At 39.5% G+C, this 26,225-nt stretch overlaps 1 protein-coding gene across 3 annotated transcripts; it reads right to left on the bottom strand.

Annotated features, from left to right (window-relative positions):
- Window positions 1-2,773: 2,773 nt before the first annotated feature.
- On the bottom strand, window positions 2,774-25,580 carry HERPUD2 (HERPUD family member 2). 3 transcript variants are annotated; one of them, XM_075704855.1, is made up of 8 exons: window positions 25,337-25,580; window positions 17,649-17,726; window positions 14,193-14,306; window positions 11,921-12,078; window positions 6,137-6,259; window positions 5,478-5,801; window positions 4,025-4,139; window positions 2,774-3,685 (listed from the first exon to the last, which is right to left on the bottom strand). In XM_075704855.1, the coding sequence occupies exons 1-8, from the start codon at window positions 25,481-25,483 to the stop codon at window positions 3,524-3,526; spliced, it is 1,221 nt and encodes a 406-aa protein (XP_075560970.1). In that variant the 5' UTR covers window positions 25,484-25,580; the 3' UTR covers window positions 2,774-3,523. The 3 variants fall into 3 exon arrangements, with proteins under 3 accessions (XP_075560970.1, XP_075560971.1, XP_075560972.1); XM_075704856.1 differs by lacking the exon at window positions 17,649-17,726; XM_075704857.1 differs by lacking the exons at window positions 14,193-14,306; window positions 17,649-17,726.
- Between the last annotated feature and the right edge of the window lie 645 nt (window positions 25,581-26,225).

The raw sequence follows: 26,225 nt of genomic DNA, 5'->3' as shown, positions 1-26,225 counted from the left end.
AAGTGGAAATATTTTTTATGTAGCTTGAGCATTCTCCCACTGTACACTCTGCTTGCCTCCGTAAATTCTCAGAGAAGAAAGTAAGCTAGCCAGCCCCAGCCTTTTGATGGATAGCTTTTTCAGGTCCAGTATGTGCTTTCCTCCTCTCCAACCAGTGCTACTGGGTAACTGTCTTGTGAGTAAGGCTAAACTGCTAAGTGTTCACAGTAGTCACCCCAGCTTCTTCCAAAACCAAGACCTTGCATAGACAGCTGCAAGTGAATAAACCCAGCCGAGAGCAAGAAAGTATCTCCCATGTCGCAGCAGCCGAACAGACACTCTAGACCTAACACTCACGTAGAGCCTGAATCCCCTTTTTTGGGGTGGGAATCATGATGAAATGTATTTATTACCTTGTATTTGTTACTCAGACAAGCAGCAGTTTTGAAGCAACCAAGAGCTGTGAGCAATAAAGTAAGCTCATTCTCACTTTGCATCATCCCGCCTATACTAACGCTGGAATCTGAAAGAAAAGTACACCCACGCACAAAGCCGCGCTGGCATTAATTTAGTTAACTTGAACACCAAAGCTTTCCCCAGCACAAGTAACACGGTATCCCCTGGATACTTCGGCAGCTAGCTTGCACCAGAGTAAATGCAGGCCTGCAACCCAATGAACGCAGGTGCATCCAGCTGGCCTGCAGTTTTATCTCTGATTGCCCACCTGAACATATCCAGAAAAAACACAGGTCAGAGTTCATAATCACTATGCCAGGGTGAATTCTGAACTGCTTCCTTGCAATAACAAAGGCTGCTAAAAAAAGGCTTACACTAGAAAACGTTTAGGTTGTACAGGAAACAAGCAGCAGAAACATAATTATGCACACCATATGATGTAAGTTAAAGTGATTTTGTATCACCTGTTACCATCACAGATCTCACATGCAATGGTATTTTTTCCTTCTGCCACAGCAACAGTAAGAAGGTAGCTGAGTATGTCTGAGACAGAAGCAGCCTTTCCTGAAGTACCATGTGATAATTTCTCCCTGAGCTGCCTGAATTCAAGGGCAACAGGGAGCAAATGGAAAGCCAATGCTGCCTGTCAGCCGAGGTCTCCAAACCAAGCAGTAGCATGAGAAAGAGCTTGCAAGCTCGTAAGCCAACAGGAGCCAACTCCTCCTGTTGTCTTTCCTCTGCCTCCAACTCGTGCACTACTTTTTGGTAACACTTCACATCTCATTCTTATTTCTCACTCATTTTCCTCCATAACCATCTTTTTGCTTTTCCTTGCTGGGATCTTGGTAAGGTTCTGGAAGTTGGGAGGTTCAATGACCTTAAAATGTTCTCATGGAAGTCTGGCTTCTTCAACTCATTGCTCCAGCTCTACGATCTGATGAAAACTCTCAGAACATCTCCCTCAATATCCAAGTAACTGCCAGGATCTCCCATTTCACTCTCTAAACCTGTGTAAACAAATTTCTCCTTGTCTGAATATGAACAAGCAGTGACAATGCTACACTTTTTAAACCAAATCAGGGCTAACAGCATAAGAGCAACTTTCTTAATCTAGTCTGCTAATAGCAGAGAGCTACCACCAATTGCTTCCTATAGCATGGAAAACAAAGGAAACCTAAACAATGACAGCAAGAAGCAACTCACAGCTGTCAGCAGCTGGATACCAGTAGGTTGTAACTGCACAGGTTACAGACACACTAACCTTAGGACAAAAAGAAAAGTGAATTTTTGGGAAAAGTAGGAGGGAGAAGACACAAGTCAAATAGATGAAACCTCTTTGATGCATTCCAGAAGTAAGTCTTATGACATCCAAGACTGCCACTCTGTGCCATTCGTTTAAAAATGTTAAGTTTTTTGTAATAGTTCTTAAACGTTAATCAAGTTAGAGCTATCCATGAAATTAGAAGGGTCACATTTCTTGTACAATTCTACACATTTTATGTTTATGTAGTAAAGAACCTACATTGAAAGCAGCTCTCCATAGTAACATGGGAATAAAACATCATAATTAAACATGATTTGTTCATCATTGCTGCCTATACAGCAAATAAAATAATTGATGCTTGTAAGACTTACATTTCTATTTCCCCTGACAGGTTTGTAAATGAGAATTATTTTCCAACTCAAACATTTTATCTATGCTGTTTAAATTAAGATCGTTATTCAAATTTATTTTTTCCAATTGAGAATCAACTCTCAGTAAGGCCTAGAAATCCTGACAAATGTTTCAGAGCATAAACCCAAAGAAAGTACTTTAAGTTTTAAAACTTCACTGTATAGCTTCAGCAGTTTGACATGAGCAAGCACAAAATAAACCCTTATTTCTTCATTTGTTCAGACCTACTTAAGAGTTTTGCCCTGTACTTGGAAAATAGAAAATTGTGTAAGCTTTCTTTTGGTTGTAGTATAACAGAATCTTTGCAGCCATTTTTAAGTTAGGTAACACATGATAACTTCAGAATTAGGAACAAAAACCATATGAAACTTCTTGACTATTACTAAAATCTAAAGAAAGCAACCAAAACCAAACTGACAGTAGCACTGTGCTATTTTCTCATGTACAATTTTCCTTTTCTCAGTTTTGATCAGGTTAAGTTTAAGAATACAGATAGCCTGCTGTTGAGATCACACCCGTAACTGTGTATGCGCTGCTACAAACATACTTTAGTCAGTATCAGTAATGCCACCATAACTTTATTCCACTCAAATCTATCATATTCTGATCCTTAATGATGCAGTATTTAGTTGTTTGCATTCAAATACGCATATAAACATCCAAAACAGTTACCATAACAGTTTTTATTAAAAAAAACTAATGTACATGTTTTTCCCCAGGACAGCTATATTTTTCTTAAAAAGTACTGTACGTATCAAACACTTAAGATTTACCCCATCATTGTCAACTGTTTTTGAAGAGCTGTCAAACATCTCCAACTTTAATGAACTTCAGTACAGCCTCAAGAAAAAGCTTTTAGCTTTCTAGATGTATGAGAAGAGGCTTAGTATTTTGTGGCATGAAGACAACATGCCATTAACAAGTAGTCCTCGTGTTTACAGCATTCTTTCAGGAATGATATAAACTCCAAATCCCAAGTGATAATTCATACCCTGCATAAGACTAACGCAAGATACATTAAAGTTATGAATGTTGACAGACCTTTCCAAATGCTATCTATTCATCTTAGTATTTTTAACAGCTCTTTAAAGAGGTAATGGCGCAGATTAAGTACAAGCTTTTCGCCTCAGTATAATACACATTTGAAAATAAAATAAGACATGGAAGACCAGTATCTTACATTTTATTCTTCAGAAAAAGAAGAATCTTAAAGAAAGGATTTAGTAGTCCACTTGTGCTTAAAATATTCAATGCATGAGAAAGCCAAAAGAAAATACACATTTTTGTACACCGTGATCAAAAAGATAACATTATAAATTTTCAGGAATTGCACTGTATTTAAAACACTCTCTAGAATCTGCTCCACTTCTACGTATGGCTACTGAGGCTGCCTGACACAGTTCTTTTTCCACTTTAATTGCCAACCTGTGGAGGCCCTTCAGGGATGAGTGATGTGAAGAAGGTTGTGATAAAGGACCAAGCAGAAGCCATGAATCCAGGCTGCTGCTCTATATTGGCATCTTCACCTGCATCTTCTCCACTGTCTTCATCAATCCCGTCATCCATAAGTCGTTCCTTTAAAAACAGAAATTGAAGCAATTCAACTGCTTCTTTTCAGAGCTCTGATATAAGGTAACCAGCAGTATCTTCCTACATTAAGTAACTTCTCTCAGAACAACCTCCTGAAGAATAACTAGCATGAAGAAAGTCTGTGATGGAAGTAGAGACAATTAGTAATTGCCAGACTGGAAAAATACAGAATTTAAGCAGCAGGCACAACACTGAGGACAATGCTGAAAGTTTTCTGGTTAAACCAACTACATTTCATAGAAGCTGACTTTCTGTTCAGACATTACAGCATACTTGACAATACAATACATAGGAGTCTCAAAAGACATGTCTGCTCTCACTCACCATCTCTTCAAGATCAGGATTATTTGCATGTTGCCCATCACGATTCACTTCCACGTTATTGGCTGCCTGTTGTTGGCCTCCCTCTTGCCTAAAGGGGAACCATCCAGCCTGGTGTCTATGGAAGAAAATGGAACAGTTGAAAACCGTTCTTTTGAAAGGAATACAAATATTTTTCTGCAAGAGCTAACTACTACAGTAAATTCTTCAAGTACTTCCAAATGAATGAAGCTACATGTATTTTTCTGCAAGTCTTACTTCTAGATCAAATGGCTATTCTTTGATGCCTGGGTTAAGAAGGGTCTTGCTAAGAGCTGTTCGTTAAGTTTCAGAAGTGCTGTTCACAGCCCTCCGTTCCAGAAGATGAGTATTTTACCATGATTAGGTTATTATATATATAGAATACTTTTTTTGGGTCTCCTCCCCATTTTTAAGTACTTAAGTTATATTAATTTTCAAAGGCAACCTTAATTTTTATAGTTTAAAGTTGATTTTCTGTGGAAAAAAGAATGTAAACTTCAGCTAAGGCTTGAACCACATTACCGCTGTAAATTAAATAAGCCTCTCCTACGTTTTCAAGTGTCTGTATTCTGATTTCAGCTATCACATCTGCATGAGAAACAGAGCAGTCCTTGTGAGGATGGAGACTACCGCTGTAAATTAAATAAGCCTCTCCTACGTTTTCAAGTGTCTGTATTCTGATTTCAGCTATCACATCTGCATGAGAAACAGAGCAGTTCTTGTGAGGATGGAGACTACACTGTAAGGAAACTCTCAGTGAGTGACATCAGTCCAAAGTATCAAGCATTACTGTTTTCCACTTCTATTTACATCACTAAGGTATTTTCATATACAGAGGGAAGTGATGACAACAGTACTGATATTTCTTAATAAAACAAATAGAGAGCTTAGGTCTTTAAGATGCATTGTAAAAGAGTTTAAGTCCCTGCAATTCTACCAGATCTAGTGCCCACCATTACAGTAGCACTACCTTAACTCTGCCTAACACAATTTACTGCACAAATTTCATGTTATTTTGGAAATAAAAGCGAGCTTAGCTCTGCAATTTTCCTTTCATATCCAAGCAGTAAATGTTTTAAGTTTATGCAAGCATATGCTTGACCTATATGAACTTTGTTCCCGTCACCCCCACTTTCTAAGTTTCCATCCCAAAATTCTACATTTCTACAATACTGATCTGTTAATATCACGAACATTTAAGAGCACTGTATTTCAGGTATAAGTGGTATCCAACTTACTGTAAAAATATTTTGAGAATTATTTCTTTTTTCACATCACCTTCTCTGTTTGAAATTAATTTTTTTTCCCCCCACACTGTAAAGCAGCAGTGCCTAAACTTTTGTATTTGGATAATTTTTCACAGTTTAAATGGATTATACACTAGCACCATACTCCACGTATCAGATCTGCAGTTGTACTCAACTGTTGTACTCACAAATAAACCAGCAGCATGGCTCCCATTACCATGACAAATCGACTGAAGGAAGAATAGAAGTATACAATGCTCAGAAGAATTGCTGCTCTAGAGAATGTGTACATCCAGTCCAGCCAGTCCCGGTTGAAGTCCTCCTCATTCACTACTGGGCCACCCTGTGCATTCATCTGAACGTTCGGGTTTACAGGCCTGTTCTCCTGGACGGCTACATTTGGCACTGCTGGGGGCTCATTTGCAGGAGCACGTTCTGAATTTACAGCCTGGGCAACTGCAGATCTCACTGGCTCAGTGCTGGAAGTCACTTGGGCTGAAACAGCAGCTTGGCTAAAAATTTAAACATAAAACTAGTTCGTCAAAAAACACGCACCAAGATTTCTAAGCCTATTCTTGTCGTCTTTTCCACACTCATAAAAACAAAGTTTCAGATGTAGTACATGTCAAAACAAACTGCATTCTCCCTTAAATCTTTACTTATTAATACATTAATTTAATTCCAATCCAAAACTGGATTTTATAATTTGCTGGACAAAACTTAGTGTAAAACAGCACAGCCAGACAAAATAATACAGACATTTTGATCCTGCAAACACCACTTAAAGTTTTTAAAACCTTCTTTTCGTTAGTGTAACTCGGTACTACCTAAGATAACGCAGACTTACTATTGCATGTAGTACTGACGTGCATACATTTGTTGCCACCAGATCATCTGTAAGGGACTGAATGCAGGATACATAGAAAATCCAGCAGGAACACCTTGGCCTGGAAATTGGTTGCCTATATTACTATAAAAGGATTTAAAGAAAAATATTCAGTTCTGAATTACCACATTTATAAAATGCACTAATATTAAAAAACAATTAAAGTAGCATTCTTCCTCTCATTTGTCCCCCTACAATAATGCACTGAAATAACACTGAAACAACATGTAGTGAGATCATCCCACCCATTCCAAAAAAGCACTATATCTTCATACAAGAAATTAATAAGCAAAGTTATTTCTATAGAAAGAGGATTTATGTTTTTGTACTTAAGACATCTGGCCCTAGCTGCATCTGGGACAAAACCATATTGAGAATTTTGAAAAATTGTGTATGTAACTGCAGAAATTCTTCCACACAATTCCTTTTATGTTCAATGGTCACCCTTAAAGGCGCTGCAGGAGCTGTAAAGGGAGAACTTACTAGCTTTTACAACTTTCTTTTAGAAGCAATACCTGAAACACTACTGTGATCAAAGACACGAAGAAATGAACACTAGCAAAGACAACAAACTAATCTTTCAGATACAGCTTCTGAAGAATGCAGCTAAGAGCACTGTAAATGATTTACTTTCCCCCCTCAATATTTTGAGAATAAGCAATTCTCGTCCCTATAGGTTTTTAACTCTGGTGTACATGCAAGAGATATAAAGGTCCTATACATAAGTTTCAGGTTTGGTTTTGTCTGCTTTTAAACTTCTTAGCCTCTCTTACCTCCTAGAGCATATAGCATGTTTTGGCAAGATTTCCAACTCTTTCCCCAAAGATTTTGATGTAGTGAACTGTAGTAAACCAGGACATCTTTCAGGACAGCATGAGAGTATAAAGCATGAAGAAAAGTTTATTCAGACTGCAGGTAGCAAAAGCTGAGACTGCTGTAATTGTACTGCAGACTACACCTGTTCCCTAAGTAAGGCACTCCCTGCAAAGATATCACCAAGAGATTTCATTAGTCTACCAGGCATTCAGATATACAAGACATGCCCAGAAAGAAAGATGGGAGGGAGACATTAAAATCTTTTTTCCATCTTACACATGATTAAGTATTTCACTGTAATTCTGGACAAGAGCCTGCCATGCAACTCCATGACCTCTGCTAAAACTGACTGTTATATTTGTATTTAGTCCTAACCTGTTTTGACAACAGTTTGGGGGGAGAGGGGGAGGAGGAAGGGGGGAGAAAAGAAAGCAAAAGCTACTTTCCTGATACCACATACAAACTAAGATAATCATAGGTAATACTCCAGGTTTCTTTCAAAAATTGCAAGGGTGAGCTGGCAGCCCTGCTGATGCTACTTATTTATGCATAATTAACATGCTGGAACAGCAAAGCTGTCAAGCTGTTACTGAAAAACATCAATCATGCTTTTATCTTTATGGTTGCAAGTTTTAAGAATGTGTTCTTCTATCCCCTGAACTGGCAAACACTTTGAAAAATAAGACTCCTCCAAAATTCATAAAACACTGACCCTCAAAACACAGAGATGATTCAAATATTCTACATGGGTGTCATTAAGTACTACATTGTGACAAATCACTGAGCAATGTCTGAACTTCAACCAGGTAGAATATCACATGGGGATTTTTCAACCACACCTATTTCTCCAGCTCAGTCACCAATACGCAGTGCTACCCAACTTGCCTGAGTTCTGCAGGAATTCACCAATTCCTCTTCTCATTGGTTACAGATTTTAGGGTGGTGGTTCTTTAGAACTGCTAAGCTGAGCTCAACAAAAGTTCAGAGGCCCTAGGCTAACAGCTCTCCCTCACAGATACATCTTTTAGAAATACTACAGGATTTGAGCCTCTACTTTCTTCCAAACTCTTTCAAAAGTTGCTTTCTTGATGTCTTAAAGCTTAATAGTAGATTAAGAAACCAGTAAACCACGACAAACCACAGAAGAGTTCAGTTATGTCATATTCTTTCCTTTCCCATTCAAGTATTTTGGTGGGTTTTCCCTTTCTTTCCTTTTTTCCAACAGCTTTTCTAGGAGATGGGACTTTCTGAGAAGCAAGACTTAGCTTTTCAAGATCTGACTCTGTTAATGAGAAAAAGTAGACATAGATATTCAAAACTGGCTTCTGTCTTAGAATGCCAACTAGCTAAGCAGTATTTGCTCATCAAAAATCAGAATGAGGCAGATGATGTCAATTATACAGCTATTACAGCTGCCAGGGTACTAAGTTAGCTTTTGAAATTCAGGAACAACTCTAAACACAGTGTAATGTATTTCAGTGAGCAGAACCTCTCCAAAGGAAGAGGGTCTTCTTGGCAAAGCAAGACAGCTTGCTGTTAGAAGAAAAAGGAAAGTAGCACATGCTTTCTCCTCATCTTGTTCCAAAAGGAGGAAAGAGAGGCAGGAAGCAGAGAATTTCAAAAGAATGGCAGCAACAGCACAAGAGCAGAGAAGCAAATTGCATAGGCACAGGCATTCCAAGATTGGAGAACAAAGCAGAGCAGACAGTAGAAGAACAGTCAGATAAGTCAGAAAACAGTTTTTAAGGTTCAAATGGTAGAGGCAGATTCAGAATATTCTGAAAAGAAAGGAGGTATGCTACTCTTTAAATGGCTAGAAAGCTCAGAATTACTTCTTTTGGTCTATGGAAGACACCTAAAATGACCAAACTGGGATTCAATTTGAGGGTAAGGTCAGACTCGTTAGCTAGTGCCATCATGAAGATACTGCTCACCACTGATGGAAAAATAAGACTTTTTATTCAGACTTAAAAGCTCAATCTCTGTCATCTGCATGACTTACAATAACTGCATTTGTTTAATGACCTTGACCCACAAAGACATCTCATTTAGTGTTAATCTCATATGAGCCTGTGGTATCAGCTTGAAGTGATAGTTCAATATCCTCCGCTATGTTTTTTGCTACTTTAAAAAAAAAAAAAATACAGCGAGCAAAGGCTACTGATAAAGCAAGATATTTATGTGCTAGAACATACTGTAATCTGTCAGTATGTCATATTGTTGTTCGCCTTCAAACATTACTATGTACACAATACAAAAACATTTCATTAGATGGGCTGCCCACACTTGACAAATAATCTCACTGCCTTGATGTTTCTTGTCTGTTTACTGCTTCCAAGTACTCTCCAATCTGAAATGCAAGCCATTTCAGGACTGAGCCCATCTGTTTTGCTTGTACCTGCGCAGCACAGTGAGGCCCTGATCCATGCTAAGTCCATAGGAACAGAAAATGCAGCGCTTGCTCTCCACGGCAAAAGACTGACTTGGTACACACATAAACTACTTGCCAAGTCCCACCTCAAGTCTAGATTTTTAGAAAACAGCATTTACAAAAGCTCAAAAGCAACAGAAAGTTTTAAATTGCTTTCTCTGTAATACTTTAACAATCCAAGTTAGCTGTTTTCCTAAAACGTATTCAGCTCACACATTGAAGCTTTGTGCCAGTAACTGAAAAAACATCAAAACTATCATTTAATCACCTAACATTCATGTTACTCATTTGTACAAATTATTAGTGAAAGTGTTGCAAAATGCTCAGGAAGACAGACTCTCACATATTTTCAAACATCTGGAGACCTTTCCCCATCAGTAGAGCCTACAGTTCATCGTGCAGCTAGAATAAAAGCATTTGATCATGAAACAGTAAGAAAAATCCACAAGGCAATGCAAATTTCAGCTACAAATCTTCACTGTTCCTAACAAGTCTCAATCTGTGTATAAATTACATTAAAGCTACATTTCATTGCCCCAATGATATTTAAGAGAGTAGCTAAAAAACAGAAGGCATTTCTTATTGCTGTAATACAAGTAGCAGTGCCCTGAAGTAAAAACAGATGCATCGGAGAAGATTACTGAAAGCATTAAAACGGGTTTTTTAAGATGAGTGCAAACTACAGCAGGCACTGGCACAGACTATTTGGAGTGGAGCACAGCCAGTGCCCAGCAGTCTGCAGCAAAGATCTACCTTAAATTCTGATAGCGTTCCATTAAATTACTTTTACAAAAAAAGGCCTAAGATTATTTAGGGTTCATTTATTTTGGCATTTCTTTTCAGGTCAGGACTGCACTTTTGAAGCAAGTCTCCAGTCACTTCCTCTTACTACAGTTTTGTTTGCGTATGGAATGCTCTTGGATCACCATCTGGATTCCTTTTGGACTACAAATTGAAAGTTGTGATTTAGGCGCACCAAACTAGAGATAGTCCAAGTAAGACAGAAAACCCTGAAATATGTGCAGTGCTGATGTCAGGTTCTCAGCACCTCTTTTAGTCTACAGATCCACTCCTCTCAATCCACGTTACTTGCTAATACAGACATAGACTTAGCATTTTTATTTATTTATTTTCAAACACAGTAATGTCTTCTAAACTGATACTTTCTACTGTATTTTAATTGAATTATTTCAGCTAGAAGACTGAACAATGGTTCTGTTGCCTTTCTGAAGCCCATAGGCTATTCAGTTCACCATGCATATTGATGCAAAACTCACTCTCAGGGTATGCTTACAAGAAAAGCTAATTAGGAAAACATTTAAACTCCTTACAGATTAGTAATTTACACAACACACTATAAATTCCTTCCAGAATTAATTTACATTACACCAAACAGCAGTTTTGACAGTCAACCTAGCGTCACCTAGCTTTGTCATAAAGGCAAGTATAACCACTTCTGTGGAGATGCATACAGTCAGAATAACCTAAGTGCTCCACCCATTGCAAAGGCAATTTCTTCTCAGTAGACACTACCTTTCAGGTAAATAATAAAAAGGACTCGAAGGAATTCATGATGAAAACTAGTAAGATTAGTAAAATCTAGCTTAACTCTAACAAGAGAGCAAGTAAATTTAACTGAAACTAAATAAATTTTCAACAGTTTCTGTTAGCAGGTTCATAGTTATTTTTGTTTCAATATTCTCCAAAGAAAATCTCTAAAATCTATACAATACTGGGAAAACACCTTGCCAGAAAGAAATCTTTAAAGTGGTCCCTGAGGAAATGACAGCTATCATCTCAGAATGCACTATCCTCCCGTTTCCCCTTGGAAGAAAATAATAATAGAAAAAGTTTAAGAAGCTGCAAAGTCACATGGGTTAAAAATTCCTAAAGCTGCTTTTTAAGTACAGAAAGTGACACAATCTTTAAAGTTATTACATAACAGATCTGATCTAGAAACATATACTGGTTACATTTCATTGATATGTATGAAAATACTTAAAAATTCTGTTGTAGATACACAAGCACCTACATGTACTCAAAACACCCACATATCATTTCTACAGTTGAATTCAATATGGAGAAGTGAAGAGTTATACCTCTTATGTGTCAAAAACTAAGAGCCATCATATTCTGATAAGAATTACAATAAAGGACTAGGAAAAGCAACCAGAAGCAATAAGTTTATCAGTTACATTATTAACTATGTCCACTAGATAAATATTACAGCTGCATTTATCAACAGAAAGTTGAGAGCAGAAAGCATGAAGAAAAACATAAAAACAGCCTGAAGGGGAGCACCAAGAACACTACTGTCTGTTTGACTCCTGGCTTAAAACATTAACATTCATATTAAAAATATTTCTAAGTGTGATCTATGCTTCAAGATGAACTAGCCAAATCATTTTCCAGACTGTGAAAAACATATAATTGTAACTGAACATTTAAAGTACTTTAAAGAGTATGAGATTGAAGCAATTCTCAGCTCTCTGACTTACCCCTGCATTAAATAAGGGAACTGGTGGCTTGGTATGGGATTGCTTTGTGCTTGTGGAAGATTACGATGCCTCACTCCATCTGCACTAGTGTTCAACGATGTAGATGAAGCTTCTTGGTTTGCTGGTGAGGCAGCAGTTGATCCAGAACGATCCAAATTCTTAAAAATAAATAAAATTGAGGTTGGGGATCTTTTTGCCTGTTACAAGATTTACTATTGTGTCTTAAAAAAATATTTGCTTCAATGTTTTGTCACAAGTTTTATTGAGAATATAAGCACCAAGCAAGTCTTCTAGGGTTTTACTGGTTCTGGCAAGCCTTTAGTAAAAACAGAAATTCAAAATTGCACTCAGGTGCACCTATAAACAAAGTGAAGTTTTCAGAAAGACTCAACAACTTGATGGGTCCCAGTGACAGCCACAAGTCACTGGGAATCAAAGTTTCAAAAAGCTGAGCCAAATGAAAGCTTAATCCAAAGAACATTTAGAAGCAACAAAAATTCTAGTGGCTACTGTTAACAAAAGTAACTACAACCTCAGGATGCAACTTTATATTCCGAGACAACAGTGCCTGCAGTGCCTTAAAACACCATTCCTCTATTCTTGTCTTCAGTTTCCCCTTCTACTCTTATACTCATCATCTGCTTCGCTGTGCCAGCTGCCCAATCCAAATTGCTGTGCTCCCTGCTGGGAGGCGGCAGGGGATGAGAACAGAGAAATAGCTAGGAACTACTTAGGCTCCCAGAAACACACCTAAAGCTAGGGGGTCAGACCTTCAATGCTTTCCAAGATCAATACTTTACCCTGGAAGCAGGACAACAGCTGGCTCTCTTAGATTATTTGTCACCATAACAAGACTGCAATTTGGCCATTGAGATGCATTATTTTAGTTTTAATAAATCTCCAAATCCTGTTGCTAAGCATTACTGTCATGTTTACTCAATAGAAAATCCCCTTCAACTTTGACAACTCAGGAATTGAGGAGCTGCAATTACTTAAGACATCCATAACACATTTGCCCTACAAAGGAAAAATAGAAAAAATTGCCACTAGACAGCGAGGGGAAAGTAAAAATTAAAACAAATGGAAGAACAAAAGCCATTCAAGCTTTGGGTTTAGGTTGTTTCCTTCAAAGTATTAAGAACTTAACACTGTGCATACTGACTGCTTTAAGCAGTCATTAATACAGTCATTTAAATACAACATTTACAATTGATCTACGTAGAAATAAAACAATTACAAAGGAGGCCCCCGTGTCCTGCTTGCAAACAGAGATAGAGATATAAATACAGCCTTTGAAAAGATGATATAACCACTGTCCACTCTCTACTATTGCTTAAACTGCTTGCATTTCTGACTGTTACATAGCAGTCAGAAACAGTACCCTATTGACAGAAGAATGAAGACAAGACAGCTTATTACTGGAAGGGTATTTCCCATATGCTGATAATCAATACACCACAGATGAGAAGTACCTACAATGGTATTGTACACATTCCTTTCTGACTAACCTTCAAGGGTCACTTAGTGATGTTTCCAGCTCTGGAAAAAGCCAGGAGAATTACAGTGATGATGACCAAGTCATCAACAGAAACATTAAGTGCCCTTCTGTTAAAACAGAGTACAATCAAAGACATCATCATTTTTGGTGGGTGTGAAGAGGGGAAGACTCAAAACACCCTAAACAAGTGTTCTGTGAACAGCTGAACTAATAAAACGTTCAGAACACTTTCTACTTCTCACAGTCTTACAGACAATATAACTACCTTGAAGCTACTGCCTAACTGCTGGCCAATAACTGTCAAGCAGAATGAATGTTGTCAAGCTCCACCTGTCTATCTCACAAGGGCACTAACTTGACTGGTCTCTCTTCAGTGGTACAAGTTTTCACAAAATAAATCAGAACTTAGGTTGTGGGGTTTTTTTGTTTGGTTTTTAAATCTGAATACACTGTTCAATTCCTGCCAAAGATACAGGGATATGGAGAGAAAGGGAAATGTATTTTTTGATAAAGTGTTAAAAATAAAGAATAGCTTAGACAAAGTAGTGCTTTATCATCTAATAAACATAATTGTGTTACAATTTGAAAAAAGGTCATCTCTGTTTAAATAAAGTGACACCCTTAAATAATCAAGTCTAATTGTACAAATTCATATGGCATGCTGTACTTTCACCACATTATTTTACAGTCAAATTTCAAAAAATAAAAGAGGAATTCCTGGAAAGCTTCCTCAGTGTAGAAGAGATTCATGTCCTATGTATGAGAAAAACTCACTGAGCTACTGCTGGAGGTTGAAGCTCCGTGACCTTCTCTACTGGTGCTGGGTTTTGGAGAACTTGGGGGTGTCCGGGAAGTACATACCAGATGAACCATATGATATTCATCTTGCTAAAAATTAAAGAAATCGAAAAGCTAAAACAACAATATTTTAAATTTACAAGCAAAAAAACTCTTTAAAAATCCACTTTCAAAGTTGCATTTGCAATCAGTAAAGAAACATTATACAAAATGGAGAGACCATAAAGCAGAACTTGAGCCTAGCACAACAGAAGTCTTTTATTTCAGAACTGATGTTTTCTTAGCAGCTATCCACAATAACATATTGAACATTCACTTACCCCCAGTTTTCCCTAGAACTGCAATACAGCAGAACCAATGGAAGACCACACAGAGAAACATGAGGAAGTGTATCATAAGCTTTAACTTTTATTTTGGAAAAATCTCAAATCCTTCACAGGGCTCGGTTTCCCTTAAGTTAAGAATGCTTACATTTGCATCGAGATCTAATGAAGAGTGTTATTCAATAGAGACATCAGTGTAAATGAAAAATTTAGGCACTGGAATTCCACGAGCAGACCAAGGTAAAAAAAATGTAGCAGCCACTGCCTCCACCTCACTCCAGTCTAAGCTCGGCTCAAGCCTAACCTGCAGATGCCCAACTGAAGAGCCCCTGCAGATATTCTACATTCAGGGAATGCTATTTGAAGCACTAGATGGGACTTGAGTACTCCTAAATATTTGAAAGTGAGGAAGCAAACAAGTGGCACCACTTGAAGCCATGGCAGCATGCAAGTAATCAGCCCACACCAATTCTTCATGAATGCGCTCCCCCCCTCAACATGGATGTCTTAACAACTTCCGTCTGAAGCTATTTCACTGTACCAAATGAAAACACCCCATTATATCAGCATGCCTGAAACTTATATGGCCACAGCAACACAAACAGCTATGACTGTATTTAAATTACACGCTACAGCTTCCTCTGTAATCAAATTTTAAAAAAGAAAAGCAACAAAAAACCCCCTCCCCTCTGTCCTCTTCTGAAATCAGCATGGCACAGTCAAGCTGCAGTTTAAGTGAGATGACATCTAGAAATACCAGGTTTGGAAGGTTTTCTGAACTATTAAAAAAAAAATGTTGAAACACACATTTACTCATTTTTAAGTTTTAATCTTTAGGAATAAAAAAACCTGGATAACTGTTTTTATACACCATTGTGCATTACTGCTAGCATAGCCTATCCACATTCATTTAAAATCCTCCACATGTATCAGTTTCCAGCCCTAAGCATGGCCTCACTATTACATTAAGTGTAATTTCTTACCAGTTGGTGATAGTAAGCAATGATCAGAGAGCACTGAACACATGTGATCAGCATTCTGACCACATCAAATGCTTTTAACCTAACTAGTTACCTTCTTTCTAGATAAGAACTTATGCCACTCAAAGGCAAAGGAAGCTAGACATATTACTTGTAAGCTTACAGCGTACAGCTTTATTCAATGTGACAGTTTACTGTAATATTTTTCTATTTATACATAACGTGTTGGACATCACTATGCTTGAAGAGTGCCACAACTTCCAGCCTCAAGGTATTTTATATCAGTGAAATGATACTGCTCAGTATCAAAGAGCAAGTATCACAAAGCTGAACTGGGAGATGTAGTAAATCCTCAGGTAATACGGGGAATTTATAGCTCATCAAGTAGGAAGAATATGGCAGAGAACGAGATTGAACTTAAGAGTAATCATACCTTTTTTCCAAAAGCTCTTAGAAGCTTGAGCACAAAAAACTCCCCTTCTTCCAGCACAAATTTTTAACTTTGTGCTTAAGACTGATGAGTATGTTTCTAAATTCACTAAGTTTCTTTAACTAAACCCAAGGCCTATAACTACTAAAGTGCCTTTAAAGTCAAACATAGCCCCTGTATAGTGAAGGAAGACATTACTCAGGCAAAGTTTCTCCTCTAGCACATAAGCAAGGTTTGAAATTGTGTTTCCTAAAACTAGTCTGCTGTAAGCAGGCCAAGTGAATTTAAGGGATTCAGACTTCATTTTGTCCTTAACAAGCAAAAGTAAGCTTTGAGATTGGTTATATAACCATTTTCATGAACTTTTAAGTGGTACAGGACATATACTGGTTGGCAATAGTCCAGCTCCAGTTTTCTAGTAAACCTATACATAGTAAGTTTCAATCATTTTTTGGTAAGCAATTAAATCCAATTTAATAAAAGCTATTCCAGAATGAAGACTATAAAGTAACAACAGTGTTAGTCTGCTCAAGCAATACTCAAGATTCCTCTGCATTGGTTTCTCCATACTTAATACAGAAGTTCAGTTGCCCGCTTTCACTAAAGCATTTTTCTCCTTTAGAAACTTTCCTCCATACTAAAGTGTAATCCATTCTTGCAGTCTGTACATTGATTTTTACCTTAACACTTTACAAAAATAAGTATCATTACCAACACCCAGGTACTGTATTACAGTTTACCTATTTCATAGGATTAAACCCCATATGATTGCTATATTTGGAAAATACATTATTAAACAACTGATGCATCCTTCTGTTTACAAGGAGTTTAAAGACTACTCAACATAATGCATTATGTTTCAATTTCGATGGTAACAGCAAACAAAGTTTTTTATGATCTGCTCTAAATATCATCTTAGTCTATATATTTTTTAAGAACTTCACTAACTTAAGGAAGTCCCTATTACTTGGTAGCATCAATGCAAACTCTTTGAACCAATTTGAGAACCAAGTGCATGTATTTCAAGGTTTCCCACATCAGATGTCATATGTAGTCAAGATTTGGATTTAATTTAAATGTGGACTGAAGAATCCAAAGTTAGATTAGTAAAATTACTTTTTCCAAGATAAACCAGCACAATAATAATAAAAAACCCCCCACATGCAAGAACCAACAAACTTTCAAACATCATCAGGAACAGTTGACAGCTGACAAATAAAACCATGACATAAAATAGCTTTCCCAGCAAAACTATTCAGAAATTTAGAATTCTGGTTTTGTATATATTACCCTTAATTTGCTTACACAAGTGCCGTTTTTAATGTAAGTTCTTGGATTTAAGTACATATCAGAAATGAAATGATGTCCCAAACCAACACAAATCTGTTAAATGATTCCATTTAGGTCATAGTGGGAACTGTCCAAAGAAGTCACTCTACACTACATACCACTTGCTTGGGACCTACACAGCCTACTTGCTCTCCCACCAGTTGGAAACACGCCTCAATCAATCCACAAGTATCACAATCCTACATACAAGGGATACTTGAAAATACATTTTCCTCAACATATCAACATTATATGGTTACATCTCTTGATACAACAATGAAAATTTGAAGCTAAACAACACAAATCTAAATTCCTATTTCCCAAAAAGGGATTTTGATCAAATATCATATGGTGTTGATATAAAGCTTACTTTTCTGAGAACATCTTTCAGCTGCAGGTGATCAGGAAGCAGTCTGCCAGAATACACCAGTCTCTGATCCTTTGTAGACTAGGAGATGGGACAAAGAAAGGATTTTAGCTTTTTCCTGCTGTACAGATATACAGCTGGAGATAACATTTGCAGATAAGAAAACCCCTTAAAATTCCAACCACCAACAGGCAGCCTTAAAAACATTTCAGAGGCTTCACAAGTCCACCTCGCAAATTAATTCTGAAAAAGAATTCTGCTATTATGCACTCAGCAAGAGTGCCGTAACAATTAACAACACTTAACTGGCAAATGCTGCTCAAGAAAACTACCAAGTATATTCAAAATTTCCTTTCTTTTCAAGATTTGCTCTTTACCCTGCTCCATTCCCAGGCGCTTGCTGAAAGAGTAGATGTAAAAGTGGTTGGGCAAAGAAAAACAAACAAACAAAAAAACCCCCCCAGAAATAGTTAGTAGAATGATGGAACGATAATTAAAATATGCAGAAGAAGGGCACAAATTTCAATCTTTTTCAACAGGGAATTTCTGTTATTAGTCCCTGCCCCCATCTCCCACCTCCCCCCCCCCAAAAAAAAACACACAAAACACAAAAGTAAACTAGGAGGAAAGCATTAAAAAGCATGAAGCAGCAAAAGGATTTTTTTTCTTTTTTTAAGGTAGCCTTCAAACTTTGGTAAGCTTTTTTGCCTATTCTTACACTTCCACAGTTGAAGATACTTTAGTAATGCAAACAAAGATTTTTTTTCTTTTAAACAAATTATATGCTATTCATAAGGTAGTAACTTTTAACTATTCTACATGGAAGAGATAATGATGAAATTCTTTTTAAAAGGAAACTATCTGGGGTACCTATCTACAGTAAGATGTCCGGTACAGTAAAGCAATAGGCAGTTTACCTGGTTAAAGAAAACAAGCAAACAAAAACCCCCATCCCACTCAATTCAGTTTATGCTGTCAGAAAGAGTTTTAAATAGTCTTAATACTAGTGGGTCACTAACATGTTGTAACTATGTGAATAAACAGCTTTTTTTTAAAAAAAAGCTCCTTAAAATTCTTTTAATATGGATGAATATTTAAGAGAATCCAACTGATACATCAGTTCAGTTTAACTACTGCTTGCATGCTAGATTAATACAACAGCATTTATCACTTGAAAGAGAGCGCTAAGATAAGCAAATGCTAGATGAAAAAATCTAGCCTAACATCAGTGGAACAGACATGCATTATCAGCATGAAATATTTGAAGAATTTCCCCATCATGCAAACAGCTAGTCTTACAACATCTCTCCTCTTTCTCTCCCAGCCTTCTGTTGCCTACTCTGCAGCCTTATTCATGCTAATACTAAAGACAAAAATACCCGAGATCCAGATCTCTATGATTAGAAAAAGCTTTCACAGAAGTTTTGAGATTTTTTTTCTTGCAATTGCCTTTTACAGATTCTCTATAACTCAGCAAAACACAAAAAAGTTGCAGCACTTGTTCTTTCCCTGAAAAAACATGGTCATATCACTAGAAAAAAAGTTATACATACTCTAAGCAAATAATTTATAAAGAGTACACATTAAATCTGAGAAGCTTTTAACTTTTTTCCCAAATTCACACTAGCTGTTCATAATTTAAAAAGTGGCTTTAAAAATGAGTGCACAACCTGCCACATACAGTACGGAACTGTTTACCACTTCTACTGAAGAAGTATTTTCTATATGCTTCTGCACTTTTCTGTATTTTTTAATTAGTGACATAATACACTATTTTTGTAAGTCTTACAACACAGGGAGCTATTTATTTGCAGTCCCAATGGATAAAATACTGCAATGAATTCAACATAGAATCATAGAATGCTTTGGGTTGGAAGGGACCTTGAGAGATCAGAGCCCAACATCATGCTGTACTATTTCTATTTATGTTTAAAACAACAACAAAAAATTACTCTCATGTCAGACTAATTTTGAACTATACCATTTTCGTTACTCCTTTCAAGCAGGAACACCCTGCTAACAGAATACAAGGTTATTTGCATTTTGTATTTGGAAAAGGCCGCCTTAGAAAAACTAGAATTTGCAGCATGCATTGAGATTACAGAAAACTTTAGATTTCCTGTACATTAGAAACTTGTTGCTTTCAAGTGACCAGCGCAGCCAGAAGAAAAGTCTCAGAAACCTTGTTTCTGGGTCATGAGATAGATTATCTGGAGATTAATTAGAACAGATAAGCAGTTAAAACAAAACAAGCAAAACACAACAACAAACCTCTAAAGTCCAAAATCTTTGTACCATCATCCAACTTGGCAATGGAGTGCTGTTTGCCTGTCCCACTCATAATACAGCTTTCTACACGGTCAACATGGTCATGGCTGAACAGGGAGCTTCTGCTGGGGCTCAGGGGAAAAAGGAGAGTCTACCACCTTTGGAAGAAGGGGCAGGCAATTCAGGAAGAATACAGGGATCTCGTTAGGTCATGCAGAGAGGAAATTAGAAAGGCAAAAGCCTAGCTAGAACTCAATCTGGCCACTGTTGTAAGAGATAATAAAAAATATTTTACAAATACATCAAAAACAAAAAGCCAAGGAGAATCTCCATCCTTTGCTGGATGTGGGGGAGAACATTGTCACCAAGGATGAGGAAAAGGCTGAGGTACTTAATGCCTTTTTTGCCTCTGTCTTTAATAGCCAGAGCAGTTATCCCCAGGGTTTTCAGCCCCCTGAGCTGTAAGACAGGGACAGGGAGCAGAATGAAGCCCCCATAATCCAAGAGGAAGCAGTTAATGACCTGCTACACCACCTGGACGCTCGCGAGTCTATGGGGCCGGATGGGATCCACCCGAGAGTATTGAGGGAGCTGGCAGAGGAGCTCACCAAGCCACCTTCCATCATCTATCAGCAGTCCTGGTTAATAGGGGAGGTCCCTGATGACTAAAGGCTTGCCAGTGTGACACCCATCTACAAGAAGGGCCGGAAGGAGGACCTGGGGAACTACAGGCCTGTCAGCCTGACCTTAGTGCCAGGAAATATTATGGAGCAGTTCATATTGAGTGCGCTCAACAGGCATGAGCAGGCCACCCAGGGGATTGGGCCCAGCCAGCATGGGTTCATGAAAGGCAGGTCCTGCTTGACCAACCTGATCTCCTTCTATGACAAGGTGACCTGTCTGGCGGATGAAGGAAAGGCTGTGGACGTCATCTACCTGGACTTCAGTAAAGCCTTGGACACAGTCTCCCACAGCATTCTCCTAAGGAAGCTGGCAGCTTATGGCTTGGACGGGTATACTCTTTGCTGGGTACAAAACTGGCTGGGTGGCCGAGCCCAGAGAGTTGTGGTGAATGGAGTTAAGTCCAGTTGGCAACCAGTCATGAGCGGTGTTCCCCAGGGCTCTGTTTTGGGGCCAGTCTTGTTTAATATCTTTATCAACAATCCGGATGAGGGGATTGAGTGCGCCCTCAGCAAGTTTGCAGATGACACCAAGCTGGGTGGGAGTGTCGATCTGCTGGAGGGTAGGATGGCCCTGCAGAGGGACCTGGACAGACTGGATCAATGGGCCGAGGCCAACTGGATGAGGCTCAACAAGGCCAAGTGCCGGGTCCTGCACTTGGGTCACAACGACCCCATGCAACGCTACAGGTTTGGGGAAGAGTGGCTGCAAGGCTGCCTGGCCGAAAAGGACCTGGGGGTGCTGGTTGACAGCCGGCTGAACAAGAGCCAGCAGTGTGCCCAGGTGGCCAAGAAGGCCAACAGCATCCTGGCTTGTATCAGGAAAAGTGTGGCCAGCAGGAGCAGGGAGGTGATTGTCCCCCTGTACTCGGCACTGGTGAGGCCGCACCTGGAATACTGTGTCCAGTTTTGGGCCCCTCAATACAAGAAGGACATTGAGGTGCTGGAGTGTGTCCAGAGAAGGGCAATGAAGCTGGTGAAGGGTCTGGAGCACAGGCCTTATGAGGAGCGGCTGAGGGAACTGGGATTGTTTAGTCTGGAGAAGAGGAGGCTGAGGGGAGACCTTATCGCTCTCTACAACTACCTGAAAGGAGGTTGTAGTGAGGTGGGTGTTGGTCTCTTCTCCCAAGTAATTAGTGATAGGACGAGAGGAAATGGGCTCAGACTGCACCAGGGGAGGTTTAGATTGGATATTAGGAAAAAATTTCTTCACGGAAAGTGTAGTCAAGCATTGGAACAGGCTGCCCAGAGAGGTGGTGGAGTCACCATCCCTGGAAGTGTTTAAAAAACAGGTAGACGTGGCACTATGGGACATGGTTTAGCAGACATGGTGGTGTTGGGCTGATGGTTGAAATGATGATCTTAGAGATCCTCTCCAACCCTAACGATTCCTAGTTTTCACTTCCATTAAAAATAGTCCAGCCACCAAGCCAAGAAACATGAAATTGCTACTCTACCCTTAACTGGTTTAGTGGTGGACTTGGTAATGTTAGGTTAATGGTTGGACTGGATGATCTTAAAGGTCTTTTCCAACCTAAACGATTCTATGATTCAGATTCTTCTCTTCAGTACCTTATATATGAACCTTCCCTCAACCCCATCTGATTAACTACCTTCTCAAACATGACAGAAGTAGTACAAATTATTTTTTAATACGAATACTTTACAGAGAAGAAACTGATAGATTAAAATGACCCCTCAAATCTGACTACTACATAGCCTTCAGTAATGTGTTTCAGCTCCCTACAAAACCACAAAAGAAAAAGGTTACACATATGCTGAGTACTGTTAATCATATTAAGCTAGAGAAATTAATGGGGAAAGATGAGGTCTTAAACCCCATACTCCTCCCTACGTAACTTAAATACCTAACTGTGAACTACAGGATTACCACTTGCGATTCTCAAGGTGAAAGTTATCCTGGAACTCTGAAGTGTGGGGTTTTTTTTAAATACAGATGGAAGAAGAGGTGATATATGTGAAAACACAGTAATTCACATACATGCCAAAGTAAATGCAAAAGGCATTCAACTCATCCTCTGCTAGAGGAGGTTCATTACCACACCTCCTGCTTCAAGGAACAGCATGCTCACTGCTAGCCTAAACACTGAGCTGTGATGCAAAAAAGACTTAAGCAAGCACATAGCATCAGAACCTAAAGTTTCTAAGTGAGGTGGAAGACAGTTTTCAGATCATAATCCAAAAGGTATGTATTTAAAACCAAGAATTCATCAGCTAGTGGATTTTTTTTCTTCCATTTTTCAAGCAAGGCTCCTTCTGTAATGCTTAGCCCAAGTTAGCTATGTCCAGCACATTACCAAAACCACCAAACCTAAGCTAAAGCAGCAACTTCCTTTAGAAACACAGACAATCTCTGAGCTATCCTGTTTCAGCTACAAGATATTGATTACTTTGGTCACTCAGCCTCTCTCCCATTCTTTCATAGGAAATAAAAATCCACACCACCACACCCTGTTAGAACTATGAGCAAAGTGTATGCTACATGACAGGTACTAAAGGAGATGAGAAACAGCAGTTTTAAATTAATTTTTATGGGTGTAATCAATGCAGCAGTTAATGCACTGAATGTAATATCTGCCACACTGAGACACACAGGTTTATTTTCCACATTTTCTTTTCCTAAATAAACATTTCATTTAGGGACACTATAACTGCAGTACTCTAGGTATGAAAAATTGGTCCAGTCAGGGAAAAAGAATACTGATGAATGTGAACCTCAGTATAGACCCACAAACTAATTTAACACCATTTTCAACCCATTTAGCTTATTCAGTGACTTTAGTACATATACCAACTTTAAAAACAATTAAACCAATTTAAATCTGCCTATACTTGGAACTTGTACGTATTTAGCGAAGTCATTTATAGAAATTAATCTGGAAAAAAAAAAAAAAATCACAAACAACACCGCCTCAAGGCCTAACTTCTCATTTGCCTATTTTTACCATCTCATTTTCTGACTACGCACTCTTAATAAATTGTAAATTTAAGGACAACATTTACAGCTACCATCGGTTTACCGACTAATTTACAGATGCGTATAGGAGAATGAGGTACAAGTCTACAAGTCACAGGTAAAAACTTGAAAGGCTATGCGTAGCCGTGATAGCAACCGATTTCTGTTTTACATCCTTCACTTCAACAACACTGCAATACCTGTACAGAGCATCTGTGTTCTGATGCACTCTTAAAATAGCATTGTAGCAGAAGTTATTTCCAGGGCCTATCACATTCAGAGAATGCAGAAATTTGATCGACAAGCTTTTGACACTGATCTAGTTAAAAAAAAAAAAAAAAGGAGGAAAAAAGCTCCTAAAAGCACAAAGTCTTCAACAAATTTGAAAAAAGCAAACACTCAATGTCAAAAACCTATCAAGCCAAAAATATACTTTTCAGTGTTACTATACATAGGAGACATCCTATTAAACACCTTTCTCCCCTCCCATGTTATTACTTTAATTTAAAAGGTTCTATGAAATAAAAACATTGTGTTCAGTTACTAGTTTAATTGAAAGCACAGTAAATCCAAATTAAACTGGAATTAGTGAGATAATTTGCACCACAGAAAATCCCCATTCTTTAACCCAGAACAAATTTGGGGATTCTGAACTAGTCATTTAATAATAAGAGGCATGTTGAGGAACCAATTTTCAACAGAAAAAAGATGTTCCAGGAAACTGAAATTTAATAGTATACTACTAGTTAAAACCTACAGTGCAGCATAAAAACCTCTTGCTTATTAAGGATTCTTCCTAGAATCCCAATTCAGCAAGATCATAGGATGAGTCAGAAAACTAGTGTTTAAACATAAATACATCACAGGATATTCTAGTGAGGAAGAATCATAGAATCATAGAGGTTGGAAAAGACCTTTAAGACCATCAAGTCCAACCCAATCAGCTGAAGTCATGTATTTGTTTCTTTCACAGCAGATAGGTTCTCTCAGCAGAGAATTATTCACAGCAATAACTAAATCCACGAACTCAAATACTGCTTAACAGATCTCAATGTACTAGTGACACAGCCTAACTTGTTGACTGCTCTTCTTCTGCTTTCTCCAAAAGGCAGAAACCCCCTTTGAGACACAAAGCCATTATTTTGCCTTTTTTTGCCCCCCGCAAAAAAAAAATCAACAATGCCAATAATTCTTCTATTGAACTAGGCGAATACTAATCATTTACAATATAAACACAACCTTTGTCTGATGTTTTCTACAGCAAGGTCTAGGCCCCACATGTTGCTGCAAATAATTCTGGAGGTTGTTCAGTTGCATGCTTCAAATAATATTATGAATAAAGAGCTATCTGCCCCACACCTCAGTGAATTCACTAGATTGTAGTAACTTTAGCTATATCGCTCAAGTACTGCAATTTAGACAGAACTCTTACATTTACAGAAATCGGTCTTCAACTGAGTTAACTTAGATATCTAAATTCCAGTTCCTAAAAACAGAGCATTAATGAGTGTCTTCAGCGATACCACCTTTCAGGATGCTACGTGGTGATCTTCTTAAACCAGATAAAAGAGCAGCTATTTATACTGCCAACTTCCCCAAAAGCAGAGACCCAGCCATTGCCTTTACACAGACAGCTCTTTGGCAGCCGGGCTTTTCCTTGTTTATTTTGCAAAGTACCTAGGGAAAGTCTCCATCGACTGACCAGAAGTTACTGCAATGCCAGTCTTACCGACAAGGTGAAGAAAAACAGCTGGCCGACAACTCACCGGCTTACTGGGGTAGACTTTAGAGAGGTGAGATTTTAGCTTGCCCACAGTCCACTCCAGGAAGCAGTTAATGGTCTGGTCGGTGTATTTCTGGTTGGGGGCCTTGATGATGAGGGTCACCGGGTGATCCACGACGCTTTGGTCCATGCTGCTCGCAGGGGCGGCCGGCCCTGCCCTTCTCTCTCCCCGGGGAGACGAAGCCGCTCCAACCTCTGGGCGCTGCGGGCGGCTTCAGCGGCCGGGGGCGAACTTCCTGGGGAAGCTGGGGGAGCCCATCCCCGTGCTGGCGCTCACACCGCGGGCAGGGCGGCGGCGGCACCGGCCCAGGTCTGCCCGCCGAGCCGGGGGGGAGCAGGTAGAGAGAGGGACGGCTTAGCACGTCACACGCAGGCACCCCCCCCCCCCCCCCGCCGGTAACCACAGCGACAGGGGGGCGCGACGGGCTACGGACGCACCCTCACCCCTCACCCCTCACCCCTCACCCCCCGCCCGCCCGCCCGCCCCGCCGCCGCCTCCCGCCGGCCGGCCGGCCTCCCTCCCGCTGCGCCCGCACCCCCGGAGAAGGAGAAGAAACGGAGACAGCCCGGTACCCGTAACAGCGCCCGCCCGGGCTGGGCCCCTCCGCCCGCGGCACCGCCTCGACCTCCGGCCGGCTGTCGTTTGCGTAAAATGGAGACCGGAAACGCGGCGGCGTCCCGCCTCCCCCCGCCGCCCCGCCGCTCCCCGCGTGCGCCGCTGGGGGGCGCTCGCGGGCCGGACGGGCGGGGCGCACGCGCGCTGCGCTCCGCCCCCTGGCGGGGGGGCGGAGGGGGGGGGTCGCGTGAGGCGATGGCGGCCGTCGGTGCGTGAGGCGGGCGGGGGTGGGGCGAGGCCGCTCTGCCTCAGGGAG

This window comes from Pelecanus crispus, chromosome 2 (assembly GCF_030463565.1).
Source record: "Pelecanus crispus isolate bPelCri1 chromosome 2, bPelCri1.pri, whole genome shotgun sequence".
NCBI classification, from domain to species: Eukaryota; Metazoa; Chordata; class Aves; order Pelecaniformes; family Pelecanidae; genus Pelecanus; species Pelecanus crispus.
This window is presented reverse-complemented; position numbering and strand designations above follow the sequence as displayed.

Bases quoted from the DNA above. Each gene is read 5' to 3' on its own strand.
- HERPUD2 (XM_075704855.1), bottom strand. From the start codon at position 25,483: ATGGACCAAAGCGTCGTGGATCACCCGGTGACCCTCATCATCAAGGCC. The intron at 14,307-17,648 runs GTAAGCTTTATA...TTTAATTTTTAG, and splicing joins TGAAAGATGTTCTCAGAAAA to CAAGATGAATATCATATGGT. The intron at 3,686-4,024 runs GTGAGTGAGAGC...CTGTTTTTAAAG, and splicing joins ATCCTGATCTTGAAGAGATG to GAACGACTTATGGATGACGG.